The following is a 17,589-nucleotide window of genomic DNA, read 5'->3' as shown; positions in this document are numbered from 1 at the left end:
AAACCTGCTTAAAGGACTCTCTTGTCCCACTTAGGGTGCCTTCACACCTGGATGTTTTAGTTCCATTAAAACAAACCCTGAACGCCCAACATAATCATATTTGAACTGGGACCCCCCCAAAAGACTTATATATTTAACTGGGAGCCCCCAAAATACTTATATATTGAACTGGGAGCCCCCAAAAGACTTAAATATGAACTGGGACCCCCCAAAAGACTTATATATTGAATTTGGACCCCCAAAAGTCTTATATATTGAACTGGGAGCCCCCAAAATACTTATATATTGAACTGGGACCCCCCAAAATATTTATATATTGAACTGGGACCCCCAAAATACTTATATATTGAACTGGGACCCCCAAAATACTTATATATAGAACTGGGACCCCCAAAAGACTTATATATTGAACCCCACCCTTAGAAGCACTTGCAATTGTAACCATTACATTAAACCTGCAGCAAATCTAGGGGTTTATCTTTAACCATAACCTGTACACATGACCATATACATATGTTAGCGTGATGATTAAGTTTAAAACGAGTCTGGATGTCACCTTGAATGAGATTAAAAACGGAGGATTTCTGTAATCAGTAGCAGCTGTGTTTGGACGGACGCGCAGGAATGGGACTCAAACTTTTTATTTTTATTGGCTTTCATTGATGTGTATCTCTACACGTCATCAGTCATCACGCAGCACGTTTTAGTTTTAAGGAAGTAATAAAAAATATATTTGTATTGACTTGATATAAAAACACACAAATGAGAATTTCGAAGTAGCCTATACATTTGCCTTAAAGGGATATTACACGTTCAATATCAAGCTTATTAATACATTCTCACCACAGCATTCATAATATATTCACATAATACAGTACATAATTAAACAGAAGTGATCAAAATAAATGTGGTAAATGTATCTTACTTTAGAACTTCCTGTCTCCACTCCACTAGCTCCACTAGTCCTGAGTCTTGCAGGTCGTTTTCACTGAGGTCCAATTCTCTCAAATGGAAGGATAAGAGCTGAGAGCTGAAGACACAGCTTCAACGTCTGTCTTTCTGAGTTTACAGCCAGCAAGTCTGTGAATGCAGATTAAATAACAAACATAACAAATTAAAACACGGTCAATTTGACATATGGCTCAAGTGCGTACAGTCAAAACTGTGGGAGGTATAATGCGCCAAACTTTGTCTTACTCGCGTAATGGAATAATAATAAGAAGAAGAATAATAATAAAGTGTTACAATTACAAGAGTCTGGGGCAACCACACTAAATAGCCAAACTACAAGCTCACAATGCCTCACAGTGAGCTTGTAGATCAGCTATTTTCATAATGTTTGCGACTTTCTTCCGTAATATTTGACAATTTGGTTTTAAAAATATTTTAAAAGTAATTGAATTGTACCTTAAATCCTAAATCACACCAAAGGGTCGGGTCGGGACAAAACATTTTCTTTATATTCGTTTTTACATCAACCACACCAATGCAACTCAATGAGTTTCATTGGTGTGGTTTATCTTTAAAAAAAACACTTTGTCCTGACCCAACCCTTTGGTGTGGTTTGGGCTTTAGAAATGTACAGATACTCTGTATACTGTACACTTATACTGTGGGTTGTCTACTGTTCAGTGAGAAAACAATGATGCACATTAAGCTAATCCTCTGGGGACCACCCTTGGGGGTCCAGACCCTCAGTTTTGGAACCACAGACCTAGACTAATAGAATGATAATTGATTAGTACAGTAGGTAGATGCAGACTATTGATTATGCATTAATGCGTACCACGGTAAAGCTCGATAACTGTGGCGTAGCTACAACGGGTCGCACGCATAAAATAGACAATCATACGAGCTCACAAGCGTTGCGTCCTCGACGCGTTGTGAGCTTGTACATCAGCTGTTTATGGTTTGTAATCCAGTTGTATGACGAAGTAGCTCAGAAGCTTATACATTTGCCTTAACACTAGGAAGTCTGAAAAAAATTCACTACTACTCAGTCTCGGCTGAACAGTCAGGGGGACCGTGTTTTTGGTGCGATTTGATTGGCCACTCTCTCCCCCACTCGTCCCTCTCCAGCTGGAGCCGACATTGTTCAAGCCTGCATCCCATTTCCAACGAATTAAATCATATATGTTTGGCTGGTTAATTAACTTGGAATTTGTTTACTATTTTGATAAGATAATATGAATACAATGATTATTATCCATGATGAGGGCAGAGGGATGTTATTGAATGCTCGGTTTCAATGGAGCGAGAAGCTAGCTAGCCTAGGTAGCTAGCTGTCTGTGTCGTGTGTTAAGTGTTGTTAACAATGGGACATTGTCTGAACTGCTGAGATGTTGTCATTTCTAAACACATGTTTTCACTCCTAAAATGTATAAAACTAATAATACATGTGAAAAATATATATTGCCGTTGCCTGTTAGTGCTATATTGCAACATAGCCATGGAAGAGTGTCGCATTGCTACTTGCTGTCTTCTGTTGTTCTTGTTGTTCTTGTTCTTCTGTTTCCTTCCACCCAGCAAAGAGCCAAGATCACTCGTCTTTTCTCGTGTGTTATCAATGTAATTAATATATGTGACCCCACGCGATGTACAGACTGCTTGACTAGGCATGTAAACATGACATAATTGTATTAATGTTTAAGTGTAATGATGTTATTGACCGGATTGTCCGTAGTCCTCCAGCCGTTAGCTTATGTAAGCTAACTGCATTACTAAAGCCAATGTATTGTGGTAAATGCGGCATGTCCGCCGTAAATTACTTATACAAGTGAGTCGCGTTATATTTACCTAAATTACCAGCCAAAGTACATTCCAAATAAACAATTATTAGCCACGTTATGTTGTTATATCAGTTTAATTAATAAAAAACATTGCATTTCTTTGTCCCAACTTGCAAGTACATGAACCACGTGACCGGGCTGTTTTCTGCCCTCTCAATATCCCAACCCAAATATTTTATAAGATGGCTCTCCGCATCATAAGTGCATAATACTTGTTTATTTGGAGTGAACATGACAATGACGAGTAAATAAATATTAACACGACTCCCGTCGATAAGTTATTTAGCCTGGACATTTCCGCATTTAGCTGAAAACGGGCTTAGTAGCCTACTATTATATTTGATTGATTGTGCCAAAGAAAGAATCGCGTCTGGTCAAACCGGCCATGCAAACGAAAAAGTTTGGGAGCTGATAAAACACTTTCCGACTTTGTTTTACGTTTGGGTAGGCTAGAATTGCGTGTGTGGGGGGGGGGGGGGAACTCTGCAGATGTATTTATTTCCCCCAGATGGTCTAAAAATTAGTTACTTTGACCAACGTATTACCAATCTTGTACACCATTGCTCACAAAAGCAACACCCTTGATCAAGCAGCCTAGTTCACATACATGACGACCAGTGTTGGGACCGTTACTTTTAAAAAGTAACTAGTTACAGTTACTAGTTACATCATTTCAAAAGTAACTTAGTTACTTTACTGTTACTTAAACCAAAAAGTAAAGCGTTACTTCGAAAAGTAACTTTTTCGTTACTTTTCGGCTCGGCTCGCCGGTGCCGGTTCCGGCGAGCCGCCCCACATCCAAAACACTTGGTGCTATTTCCGTGCTCAGACCCAGGGACACAACCAGCCAACCAGGGACACACATAGTTCTATCTATAATAGAGTGGTTGCACCACTCAAAAAGAAAAACGGGCTCCCACTTCCAGGCCATTCATTCATGCCTTCAGTTCAGTACAGTGATAATAATATACCAATAGCAGGGGGGACTGGTGGTGATTTTGATGATGCTATGTAGGCCTATCAATACATATTTATAGCAAACAACTAAATACAAGTAGGCTACAACCAACAACATGAGGGTTCCAGTTCCACTGCTCCAGTGAATGTTGTATACTGTGCAGATATGCTGAGATAGCTCATAGCTGCTCTTATTGGTGGTGGTGGTGGCAATACTAATTTGAGTCTGGATTTATAAACAAAGTAAGACCAAAACCAGAATTAATATTTGATAATCAAACACACGCGCAAAGTCTCTTTCAGTATCTGTCCGTCTCTCTCTCTCGCTCAAAAGTAGCTAGGCTACGCACACTGTCTCACACACACACACACACACACACACACACACACACACACGAACGCGCAGCCTCTTTCAGTGTCTCTCTCTCTTTTTCTCTCGCTCGCTCGCTCACATGATGTGCATACACGGCGCACACGACACACACACACACACACACACACACACACACACGCGCGCGCGACCGACATAAACAAACACGGTGGTATAGCCGGTGGGAATGGGATCGTCATAATTTGCTGGGACTCAACAACTTACTTTGACTGTACTTTGTGCTGGATTGGAGCAGCTGAAGGAAATAAGGAGGAATATAGCCATTTGCGATATGGGCGCCGCCATGACACTAGTCAGAGTAAACAAACTTGCGCATCACCACGTGTAGTACACACACACGCACACACACACACACACACACACACACACACACACACACACACACACACACACACACACACACACAAACGCACACACACTCCTCCTCCTCCCCCTTCTCTCCCGCAAGGCAAGCATGACAGTTCTTCTCATTCTCCCCCGATCGAGACTACATGAAAAATAATGGAAGAGTAACGGAATAACGCACCATGTAGTAACGGTAACAAGTTACTGAATTTAAAAAAATAACGCGTTACAGCAACCGTTACTGCCGAACGTAACGGCGTTACTGTAACGCGTTATTTACGTTACGTTACGTCCCAACACTGATGACGACATACGACATGAGTTATATATTGTCATTTTTATATAGAGGGGGAAACATTATAGGCTACGCATGTTATCGATGTAATTAATATATATTTGATTGATTCTGCCAAATAATCGCCTAGTTAGCTAGCTGTATGTGTGTTGTGTGTTCTTTTTTTTCCTCCACCCCTCTTTTCTTTAAATCATAACTCGCTAATTTTTTGCTCATTTAAAAAAATTCAAAATACCATGTAAACTACGGAATTCGGGCTTTCATTTGGTATACAGATTGGTTGTGTAGGCCCTCTCTACGAAATTATATCAAGTGAAAAGGAAATGTCGGGAATCGGTTTATAAAAGACACCATTATCAAGCAGCGCAAAAAAAAAGGCGAGTGGGTGAGAAAGGGGGACGGCGGTCCATTGTGCCGATAATAGTCAGACATAGTAAGAGATATATGCCTAAAATCATATTTACAAAACGTTTCAAATGGGAAAAAAACAGATGATTTCAATCGAATATTTAGACAAAGTCGTGCAAGGGGAACTTTCTCTGGACTCCATGGTCTAAGAAAATAAACTTTTAAATCTCAAATCCGGTCAGAACGGCTGCTCCGACGTCGTAATGTTAAAGGATTATTACACTTTCAAACATATTTGGGTAATTTTAACATCTACTCAGGCCCATAAGCTTGGGTTACCTGCATGATATCAAGCTTATTAATATTCTCACCACAGCAATCATATTATATTCACATAATACAGTACATAATAAACAGAAGTGATCAAAATAAATGTGGTAAATGTATCTTACTTTAGAACTTCCAGTCTACAGTGTGGGCTCTTCAGTGAAGCACAGAGTCCTGAGTCCTGCAGGTCGTTTTCACTGAGGTCCAATTCTCTCAAATGGGAAGGATTAGAGTTGAGAGCTGAAGACACAACTTCAACGTCTGTTTTTCTGAGTTTACAGCCAGCAAGTCTGTGAATGCAGATTAAATAAGAGATTATAAAAACAAATGATACCTAGTTCACTGTCATTGAAGTTAACTAAAACATCTCCTATCTAGTTATCCAGAGATATAGACACCACTTGACAACACATTTTGACATCAAAGACTTCAACCAGCAGTTGAAGGAGTGAAATGAAGACTGAACAACAACATTGGATATTTACTGCCTAAACATTGTAAAAGCTTCACAAACAAGCTGCTGGAGACCAGCATTCAGTCTCCTCAGGCTGGGCCACAGCTGTAGGCTTTACTGTTAGTTTGAATTGACCCCAATATTATAATATTGCATAACCTAGAATATTATAACATTTCATAACCTACAATATTATAACATGCATCATAACCTACAATATTATAACATTTCATAACCTACAATATTATACCATTTCATAACCTACAATAGTATAACATTTCATAACCTACAATATTATAACATTTCATAACCTACACAATGTTTTAAGTCCAGTTTTGTTTTTGGCAGCACATTTTGATTTTAGTTTTAGTCATAGTCTCTTGAATAGCTTTCATTTAGTTTTAGTCACATTTTAGTCACCTGGAATGTTTTAGTGTTTAGTCTAGTTTTAGTCGACTAAATGTCATAAGTTTTAGTCGACTAAATCTACAGTTGATTTAGTCGACTAAAATGTATTGTGGCGGGCCTTGATGCCGTCATAATGACAGATTTTTGCTGAAAATAGCCAATCGCAGCATTGTGAGCTTGCATAAGAATTATGAAAGAATTATCCAATGTGGTACATTTTGCTTTTCTTTTTTGCTAACCCAAGAAAAGGAAATGAGCAGCTCCAAACGTTGCATCAAACATATGCACAGATATTAGAAGTGTCTTATTAATATTGATCCTTTTCACAAGCAACAACTGTTAACTTATGCTCCTTTAACGGAGTAATTAAAAGAACCGTGGCAGTTAAAATATCATTATTGAATCTGGAGCTTAGACAAACTATGTTGCTTATAACTTAAGTTGTCCATGGATATTCAGCCATTATACAGCATTGATAATTGCATTCGCTAGCTACTACACTTAGGACAACATTATCTTTAAATTATTGCCAGGATGTGTGTTGTGCACCTTCATGCTAGACAGATGATGACACACACATGGTCCCTGGAGGATGGACCCTACAGATCATATCACACACATGGTCCCTGGAGGATGGACCCAACAGATCATATCACACACATGGTCCCTGGAGGATGGACCCTACAGATCATATCACACACATGGTCCCTGGAGGATGGACCCTACAGATTAAGTGACTCCATGGCCTTTCCCTCAACTTTGTACCACTTTCAAAAGCTTTGGCTGTTTTTTATATTACATCGCATCGAGGGACTCGCTTTGATAATTAACCAGACCTACAAGCTGTCAATGTGTTGCGATGCAAAGCATTGTATGCTTATAGATCTGTGAGTGACACCTTTCAACTTGTTCTACTGAGTGCTTTCACCACAGTGAAGCGGATTTAACGTTGGGTATTTTGGCTGTCTTTTATGGTGTTAAAAGGGGTGTAGAACAATGCAGACAATACACAAAATACCCATAATACCACACAATACCACTAATCACTATTTGAAATGCAGACTTTTATGCCAACCTTCATTTATAATTATAGTGTTAACTGTAATGGCAGATTGACTCTAGGATGTTTCTATTCACTTGACTACTAACCGAGCCTTTCTGTAGTTCCTCACAGCTGGGATCAGTCTCCTTCGCCCCTCCTCTGATGTGTTGTATTTGTCCAGGTCCAACTCTTCCAGAACCTCCTCTGACATCTGCAGCATGACGGCCAGAGCTGAACACTGGGTCTCATACAGTTTCTCTGTTCTGTTCTCTGACTTCAGGAACTGTTGGATCTCCTGATGTAATGATTGGTCGTTCATCTCCATCAGACAGTGGAACATGTTGATACATCTGTCAGGAGAGGCATCATCACGAGTTAACATCTCCTTCAGGTTCTGGATGGCTTTCTGGATCTCCTTCGTTTTCTGACCCAGCAGACCTCCTGACAGACTTTTCTTTGTCTGACCCAGCAGGCCTCCTAACAGACTTTGGTTGGAATCCAGTGAGAGGCCATGAAGGAACCGAACAAGTAGGTCCAGGTGGCCATTTTTACTCTTCAGGGATTTTTCCATAGCAGCTTTCAGGAAGTCGGAGAGGGAGCTCATACCTCTGTATTTTTCATCTTCCAGGAATGTCTTCAGTACCTTCATGTTCTTCTGTGTGAAACAGTGGAACAGGTAGACTGCAGCCATAAACTCCTGGATGCTCAGATGAACAAAGCTGTAGACAGTTTTCTGAAACAGCACACTCTCTCTCTTGAAGATCTGCGTGCACACTCCTGAGTACAGCGAGGCGTCTTTCACATCAAGACCACACTCTTCCAGGTCTTCTTGGTAGAACATGATGCTACTTTTCTCCAGATGTCCAAATGCCAGCATGCCCAGGTTCAGAAGAACTTTCCTCTCAGTATCTGTGAGCTGCTGTTGAGTCCTCTTTTCTTTTGCTCTCTTTTTGACATGATGAGTCTCATCATACTTCTGCTTCTTCCTGTTTGTCAGAACCAACAGGAAGTGGCAGCACATCTCAGTCAGGGTCTTGGGCAGCTGTCCAATGGTGGTGTGTGTCCTCAACATGTCCAGCAGAACGGTAGCAATGATCCAACAGAAGAGTGGGATGTAACACATGATGTGGAGGCTCCTCGATGTCTTCAAGTGTGAGAGAACTCTGTCGGCCAGCTTCTCTTCACTGAATCTCTTCCTGAAGTACTTCTCCTTCTGGGGGTCTGTGAACCCTCGCACTTCTGTCACCATGTCAACACATGCAGGAGGGATCCGATTGGCTGCTGCAGGTCTGGTGGTTATCCAGAGGAGGGCCGAGGGGAGCAGATTCCTCTTGATGAGGTTTGTCAACAGAGCATCCACCGATGATGTCACTGTGACATCAGAGAGGATTTCATTTTTGTCGAAGTGCAATGGAGACCTGCTTTCATCGAGGCCATCGAAGATGAAGCAAACTTTCCAGGCAGCGAGCTGCTCTGCTGTGACCTTCTTTAATGTTGGGTGGAAATCATGGATCAGGTTGAGAAGGCTGTACTGCTTATCTCTGACCAAGTTCAGCTCCCGGAATGGAAAGGGAACCAGGAGATCTATATCTTGATTCTCCAAACCTCTTGCCCAGTCCAGAAGAAACTTGCGCACAGAGAATGTTTTTCCAATGCCAGCGATGCCTTCGGTCAGAACACTTGTGCTGGGTGTCTTTCTGCCAGGGAGGAGGATCTTAAAGATTTTACAGCAGTTGATTGGTTCGTCATGGAAGGTCTTCATGTTGGAAGCTGTTTCAAGCTGTATCACCTCATGTTGGCGATTAACCCCTTCACTCTCTCCCGCTGAGAAGTAGAGCTCTGAGTAGGTGCCGGTGACGGAGGTTACAGACTCCGTCATGTCGTCTTTCACTTCATCAAGACTGTTCACACTGTCCTTATAATCGTTCAAAATACCCTGCAGACTGACATCTGAAATGAGAAGAACATTTATGTTTTAAACATTGAGGTTAATTTATAACTTTACATGTACAGTATACAGCACACATTCATTATATATTAAATACCTCATACCTTACTATGCAATTTATTCAGAAAAACAGGCAAAAGTAACAACACAAGATCAGTTGTTTTTGTCCAGCTTTTGAGTTGATAGTTGTTGAGCTTCATTATATGCACTTGGATATAATTGTTACAGACAGTAATTATTTGAACATTTAGTCTATGATTTCAATTTATCAGCATGCATTTTCAATGAGTGCACATTCTTACTTTGTCCACCTGTGTTTTGACTGGGTGTCTTCAGTCCAGGTGTGGTTTGACTGGGTGTCTTCAGTCCAGGTGTTGTTTGACTGGGTGTGGTGAGCCCAGATGTGGTTTGACTGCAGTGTCAGACGCACGCACGCACACACGCAAGCACACACACACACACACACACACACACACACACACACACACACACACACACACACATACACACGTTCATTTCATTCCATATAAAAAAAAGACGAGCAAAGTGGGCAAGGATTATGAATTCGGTGGCATTTCACATTGCAAAAGGGTGCAGGAAGAGTGGGCACGTGGGCACCTCAGTGTTAAATATCCTTATTGGCCATTAGGTTGAACATGCCCATGCAGAAGGTAAGGGGTGTGTCTCATTTCTGTTTCATATAGCCAAATGATAATAACGATATGGAAAAATGCACTATAGGTTAATTCATTATAATAATTTCCTATAGAATGTGTGTGAGTGAGAAATATTCCATGTTATGTGCTTAATTTAAGGCATTTATGCTTCAGCCAAGAAAACCTTTGCTAGCCTTGGTGATACAAATAAAAAGTTGGTGCTACCTAATTTGTGGTGGCGCTACCAACTGAAAAGGTAGGTGGCACCAGTGCTACCTGTGAAAAAGTTAGTCTGGAGCCCTGATTGTAACAGTTATCTCCTTAAAGGCCCAATGTCACGCCCCTCGGGAGATAAGAACGGCTATCAAACAATGCTTGAATCATGATGACGACGTCATAGTGCCGATTAACTTTCCCCAACGACTTCTATGTGGGCTCGCCGGGCTTGGTGGCAGTAGTAGCATAGTAACTTATGCTACTATTTTGGTGTCACATTTAGCTTCATACTGGGTGAAAGTCTCATTCAAAAAAATATTTTTTCGCTCGAAAATCTTAGTTACAATGACATTGAGTTGACGTGTTTTTTGTTTTATGGTAACTGTTGCATAATCGCAATTTCGCACTCGAGCCATGCCCCGGCCATGTAGCTCTCTGTCTCCCCTGCTGAAATGGCCTCAACCACGGCTAAGTTCAGCCTGCTGCGGAGCCCTGCTCACAGGTTGAGTAGCGGCACTGCACCGGGCTAAAATGCATATCAGTCTTCAAATATCCTATGTACCACAACATTGTTCAAGTAGAGGGGAAGAAAGAAAGGGAAGAGAACAGTAGTCGCGCTGCGGGACTCAGGGCTCTACTCAGAGCGGGCAGACAGGGTTGTTGGTGGCCGGGGGAACGTGGGACTCGAGTCCGAAATTTGCACTTGTGCTGCAGTTCCCCTAAAAAAACCCACGCCAACCTCAATTGCATTCTAACTAAGAGTTTTTTTCAATTACATTTATAGTCAATATGACGCTAAATGTACTAGCCTGACCTAGTAGCCACTTGTTGCTAGCGCCGTAGCCCATTCAAACTGTTTTCAGTCAGACCACATGATGTACAGTACCAATATTAATTTCAGGGCGTGGCATTGGACCTTTAACACATTCCGACCAGGATTACTGCATGTTTTTGTGAGGGTACCTACCCTAGGGGACACGGGGAGAACACGTGAGGGTACCTACCCTAGGGGACACGGGGAGAACATGTGAGGGTACCTACCCTAGGGGACACGGGGAGAACATGTGAGGGTACCTACCCTAGAAGACAGCAAGGTCGAAACGTTAGTCGTTTGTATACTCAGCACCTAAATAAAAGGCTCTAAATGTCCGTGCTGCTCCAGTCTCTTCTCCTTATGCAACTCATGATGTCCTTGCACCTGTGAAGCACCGGATCAGCCGTTTCAGGCTTGAGGCGCGTTGGTAGACTCCCTTTATGTTATAGTTTATATTGTATAGTGTTATAGTGTATATCGTATAGTGTTACAGTGTTATAGTGTTGTATATATTTATAGTAGGGTTGACATACTGTGAATCAAGAGGTCCAGGTTCGTTACTGAAGTTAGGAGGTTTCCCTTTAGACCAGTCACTCTTCACAGACAGAAGGCTGGGAGTTGGAGACTCTGCTCTGTGGTGGACACTTCTGGAATCATACAGACAGAAATAACAATACATAAACAACAGAGACAGTGAATAATACTACTAGAAATAATACTAAGTAAATAACAGACAGTAATTAGCATAACATTAGCTTGTATTCCATGTAGTACAAACGGTGCAATGGAATGATTTGCCCAAGGAGATAAAGACAACACACTTAAAACACTTAAAACTTAGGTCAGGATTGAGAAGGCGTTTTTAGAATGCTGAATGGGTCTGTTGAATTGAGCAATTGTAACAGTTATCTCCTTAACACATTCCGACCAGGATTACTGCATGTTTTTGTGAGGGTACCTACCCTAGGGGACACGGGGAGAACATGTGAGGGTACTATACCCTAGGGGAAACGAGGAGAACATGCAAACTCCACACAGAAAGGCCCTTTCGCCAACCCCGCCTCGGGTATGGGCATTGATGACGCAGAGGAGAGAACACGCCCCCAGCGCCCACAGCGGGAATCGAACCCAGGATCTTCTAGCTGTGAGGCGACAACACTACCGACTGTGCCACTGTCCCACCTCTTGGTTTTATTTTTGATAAAGATTTTAAACTTAATAAACAATCAGCTCCGTCGTTAAAACTCTTCTTCCAAATTCCAATCATCGCCACGGTCAAATCCTACCTCCCCTAAAAACAGCTGGAGATGGTTATCCATGCTTTGATTTCATCAAGAATAGATTATTGCAACTCTTTGTATATTGGCATCGACTAGGCATCACTCAGGCGTTTACAGCTAGTGCAGAACACAGCTGCCCGCCATCTCACAGTCAGTATAAAATATGTTATAGTGTATATTGTGTAGTGTTATAGTGTATATTTTATAGTGTTACAGTGTTATAGTGTTGTATATATTTATAGGAGGGTTGACATACTGTGAATCAGGAGGTCCAGGTTCGTTACTTAAGTTAAGAGGATCTCCTTTAGACCAGTCACTCTTCACAGACAGAAGGCTGGGAGTTGGAGACTCTGCTCTGTGGTGGACACTTCTGGAATCATACAAACAGAAATAACAATACATAAACAACAGAGACAGTGAATATTACTACTAGAAATAATACTAAGTAAATAACAGACAGTAATTAGCATAACAGTAGCTTGTATTCCATGTAGTACAAACGGTGCAATGGAATGATTTGCCCAAGGAGATAAAGACAAGTGCCTCTCTAAACACTTAAAACTTAGGTCAGGATTGAGAAGGCGTTTTTAGAATCCTGAATGGGTCTGTTGAATTGAGCAATTGTAACAGTTATCTCCTTAACACATTCCGACCAGGATTACTGCATGTTTTTGTGAGGGTACCTACCCTAGGGGACACGGGGAGAACATGTGAGGGTACCTGCCCTAGGGGACAAGGGGAGAACATGTGAGGGTACCTACCCTAGGGGAAACGGGGAGAACATACAAACTCCACACAGAAAGGCCCTTTCGCCAACCCCGCCTCGGGTATGGGCATTGATGACGCAGAGGAGAGAACACGCCCCCAGCGCCCACAGCGGGAATCGAACCCAGGATCTTCTAGCTGTGAGGCGACAACACTACCGACTGTGCCACTGTCCCCCCTCTTGGTTTTATTTTTGATAAAGATTTTAAACTTAATAAACAATCAGCTCCGTTGTTAAAACTCTTCTTCCAAATTCCAATCATCGCCACGGTCAAATCCTACCTCCCCTAAAAACAGCTGGAGATGGTTATCCATGCTTTGATTTAATCAAGAATAGATTATTGCAACTCTTTGTATATTGGCATCGACCAGGCATCACTCAGGCGTTTACAGCTAGTGCAGAACACAGCTGCCCGCCATCTCACAGTCAGTATAAAATATGTTAAAGTGTAAATTGTATAGTGTTATAGTGTATATTGTATAGTGTTACAGTGTTATAGTCTTGTATATATTTATAGGAGGGTTGACATACTGTGAATCAGGAGGTCCAGGTTCGTTACTGAAGTTAGGAGGTTTCCCTTTAGACCAGTCACTCTTCACAGACAGAAGGCTGGGAGTTGGAGACTCTGCTCTGTGGTGGACTGCACTTCTGGAATCATACAGACAGAAATAACAATACATAAACAACAGAGACAGTGAATAATACTACTAGAAATAATACTAAGTAAATAACAGACAGTAATTAGCATAACAGTAGCTTGTATTCCATGTAGTACAAACGGTGCAATGGAATGATTTGCCCAAGGAGATAAAGACAACACACTTAAAACACTTAAAACTTAGGTCAGGGTTGAGAAGGTGTTTTTAGAATGCTGAATGGGTCTGTTGAATTGAGCAATTGTAACAGTTATCTCCTTAACACATTCCGACCAGGATTACTGCATGTTTTTGTGAGGGTACCTACCCTAGGGGACACGGGGAGAACATGTGAGCGTACCTACCCTAGGGGACACGGGGAGAACATGTGAGGGTACCTGCCCTAGGGGACACGGGGAGAACATGTGAGGGTACCTGCCCTAGGGGACACGGGGAGAACATGTAAGGGTACTATACCCTAGGGGAAACGGGGAGAACATACAAACTCCACACAGAAAGGCCCTTTCGCCAACCCCGCCTCGGGTATGGGCATTGATGACGCAGAGGAGAGAACACGCCCCCAGCGCCCACAGCGGGAATCGAACCCAGGATCTTCTAGCTGTGAGGCGAGCTGTGAACCTTGAGACCCCCAAAGACGCCCCCAGGGGGGCGACACGATTCCAACGAGCCCACCCCCGTCCAAAACAGTTGAGAAATGACAGTTACCATTTGGGGGTCCCTGGGGGGTCCATGGGGGTCCCTGAACCTTGAGACCCCAAAGACACGATTCCAACGAGCCCACCCCCGTCCAAAACAGTTGAGAAATGACAGAGTTACCATTTGGGGGTCCCTGGGGGGTCCCCAGGGGTCCCAAACCTTGAGACCCCCAAAGACGCCCCCAGGGGGGCGACAAAATCACAACGAGCCCACCGCCGTCAAAAACGGTTGAAAAATGAGTTACCATTTGGGGGTCCCGGGGGGTCCCTGGGGGTCCCCGAATCTTGAGACCCCCCTATTTAATATAGGCTACTAAAATAATGAATTAGTCAATTGGCCATTGAGTGGTTGTTTTATGACAGTTGTTGTTTTTTTGGCAGTGATATCACTGGGGAACCAAAAAAAGCATCTGTAACTTAGGTTGTCTTTTTTTCTGTTCGTAAGCAGAGTTTGCGTTACTCCATAAAATTGCCTGTCGCATTGTCACATAATTTACCACTTAAAGGATCGGTTCGCCACTATTATATGGCCTTTGTCATGCTTTAGTATCATATCCGTTCATGAAAACAATAAAAAATATTTACATTTGGCGAAACCGCTGCGGAGAACGAGTCATGTATTGAGCCGAGGCACGGTTATATCATTTCCTACACTACCCACAGTGCATTGCGCGACATCCGCTCCTGCGAAGCCAAAAAGCGCGCCGCCAGAGACCGCGCTTTGTTGCGTGGAGTTTGATGAACCGAGACCGAGAGCGAATTTTGAAGCAGTTGTTGTGAACGTGTGATAGAAAGTAAGTCAGTTTTACCTCATATTTAGATTTATTAGTAGTAGCAGTAGCAGTAGTAGTAGCAGTATTAGTAGTAATAGTATTATTAGTAGTCGTTTTTGTATTTATAGTAGTATTCGTAGTAGAGGAGACGGAGTAGTAGTAATAGTAGGAGTCTAGAAGACGGAGTGGTAGGAGACAGTAGTAGTAATACTAGTAGTAGTATTATTAGGAGTCTAGGAGAAGGAGTAGTAGTAGAAGTAGTAGTAGTAGAAGGAGTCTAGGAGTAGTAGTGGTGGTGGTAGGAGTCTAGGAGTAGTAGTGGTGGTAGGAGTCTAGTAGTAGTAGAAGGAGTGTAGGAGTCTAGGAGTAGTAGTGGTGGTAGGAGTCTAGGAGTAGTAGTGGTGGTAGGAGTCTAGTAGGAGTGTAGGAGTCTAGGAGTAGTAGTAGAAGGAGTCTAGGAGTAGTGGTGGTAGGAGACTAGGAGTAGTAGTAGAAGGAGTCTAGGAGTAGTGGTGGTAGGAGACTAGGAGTAGTAGTAGTCGTCTAGGCTAGTAGCTAGCAGTAGCATAGCTCGGACTTGGTTATCAACATGCCTTCGTATTGTGTTGTGCCTGGGTGTGATGACGCCAGAAAGATGAAGAAGTTCCTGGACCCCTCGTATCACCGTTTCCCTAAATCGGATCGGCGGGAGCTTTGTACTCAGTGGCTGAGAGCTATTAAAAACCCCCGGTACGACGAGAACACTGATCCAGGAATTCTTCGTCCTCTTCGCGTGTGTGGTCAACATTTCACCCCGGACGACTTCACCCGCAATGTCATGGCAGAGTTGATGGACAAGGGAAAGCGTAGGAAACCACAGACATTGCTGAAGGACGACGCTGTTCCCTCTGTATTTCCCCAGCCTGGGGCATCAACATCCCTGCTCTTCGTCAAGAGAAGCACAACAGAGGTATGATTGCCATACTAAGATGTGTATTAGTAATGTAAAAGCAAAGGCTGGCCACTTGACTCATGTAATGTAACACTGGTTGTTCTGTGATTTTAACACTGTCATGTACAGGTACCCTACAAACACTTGTGAAATAACAGTGAATACTATACATAGGCGGCGGGTGCATAAGGCTAGGGAAGGCTTAGCCTTCCCAAAAATTATGCTGGGTATTTTTTTAAATATATATAATATATGTGCGCAGCATTATAGAAGGCTATTGTGTGTGTGTGTGTGTGTGTGTGTGTGTGTGTGTGTGTGTGTGTGTGTGTTGTCGCTGCCCCCTGGTGATCGCTGATCGGATAGGCTATACACTATACAGCATATGATGGACTACTATTGGTATGTCTGTAAACCTCGTCCTTCCAGTCGCTTTGTAGCAAAGAGTAGCGCGCGCTGGTTTGTTTTGGGAAACAGCAAAATGTATTTTTCAATGCAAATATAAAGTAGCCTAATTCAGAAGAAGAAGCTGTGAGTCGGCTGTGTCAGAACTCAGCAGCACCAGTGCCTAGGCTGCACGGTTCACAGTTCACACGACTGCAGCAACACTGACACGTTCAGCGGAGTGACTGCTGTCTCTGTGCCGTCTGTAGAGCCATGAGCCGCGACTCCCGGAGGGGCAGCAACACCGCCGGGTAATCCAGGGCTCGAAATTAACTTTTTTACTTGGTAGCACTGGTGCTCCCAAATTCAGAATGAAGGAGCACCAGAAAAAAATTAGGAGCACCCACCAAAATTTTACGAGCACCAATATGTAATCGATTTTTTACATTCATTATTATTACACTTGTAGCCTACAGCAGTGGTTCCCAACATTTTTCATGTCAAGCACCCTCAAATTGACACTCATTAGCCCACGGACCCCCATTTGAAAATATATGCCAGGGACCCCCATATGAGAAGATTTTTACGGCTCTAGCAGTGATTTTCAGTTATTTACATTTCAAGGACCCCCAGTTTGACCTGAATTAGGCTACCGTTCCCCATTTCTATCTCTGGGACCCATAAAATCAAAGTTAATTTAACTGAGTGTACAAATGTACAGTGAAATTGGTTTACCCATAGTATGTAGTACACTCTCAGAGTTTCAGACCCATAAGGGTCCATTTGGTTCCTAACTATCATTTAACCGAGGACCCCTAGGGATCCCCGGACCCCACTTTGGGAACCACTGGCCTACAAGCCAGTTGGTATGAGATGCTATTTTTGTGGCAATAAACCAGTTGAAAATATAATTAAATTCTAAATACTGTCTCTGCTATAATTTCTGAATTTGTAAATGGCTACAAAACCCTTTGTTTTATGTAGGCCTGCTTTTTGATTGAAGTAAAAAAAATAATATATATATATATATATATATATATATATATATATATATATATATATGCCTACTGTATATATTTATGAGAAGTTATTTTCATAACGTCATCATAAATGTGTG

The 17,589-nt window shown here is 42.4% G+C and overlaps 1 protein-coding gene and 1 long non-coding RNA gene across 2 annotated transcripts; both read right to left on the bottom strand.

Annotated features, from left to right (window-relative positions):
• Nucleotides 1-1,004: 1,004 nt before the first annotated feature.
• LOC308316013 (protein NLRC3-like) lies at nt 1,005-9,235 on the bottom strand (the record flags this gene model as incomplete). The annotated part of the gene is made up of 2 exons (XM_080764333.1): nt 1,005-1,080; nt 7,464-9,235. The coding sequence occupies 2 exons, from the start codon at nt 9,233-9,235 to the stop codon at nt 1,005-1,007; spliced, it is 1,848 nt and encodes a 615-aa protein (XP_080620459.1).
• A 2,283-nt stretch (nt 9,236-11,518) lies between these two features.
• LOC308315364 lies at nt 11,519-13,665 on the bottom strand. Its single transcript, XR_013964018.1, has 3 exons — nt 13,568-13,665; nt 12,527-12,640; nt 11,519-11,637 (listed from the first exon to the last, which is right to left on the bottom strand). It is a non-coding gene; the product is annotated as an uncharacterized lncRNA (long non-coding RNA).
• Between the last annotated feature and the right edge of the window lie 3,924 nt (nt 13,666-17,589).

This window comes from Protomyctophum bolini (assembly GCF_963924005.1).
Source record: "Protomyctophum bolini genome assembly, chromosome: 5".
In the NCBI taxonomy this organism is placed as follows: Eukaryota; Metazoa; Chordata; class Actinopteri; order Myctophiformes; family Myctophidae; genus Protomyctophum; species Protomyctophum bolini.
The sequence above is the reverse complement of the archived record's forward strand: the minus strand, read 5'-3'. Positions and strand labels throughout refer to the sequence as shown.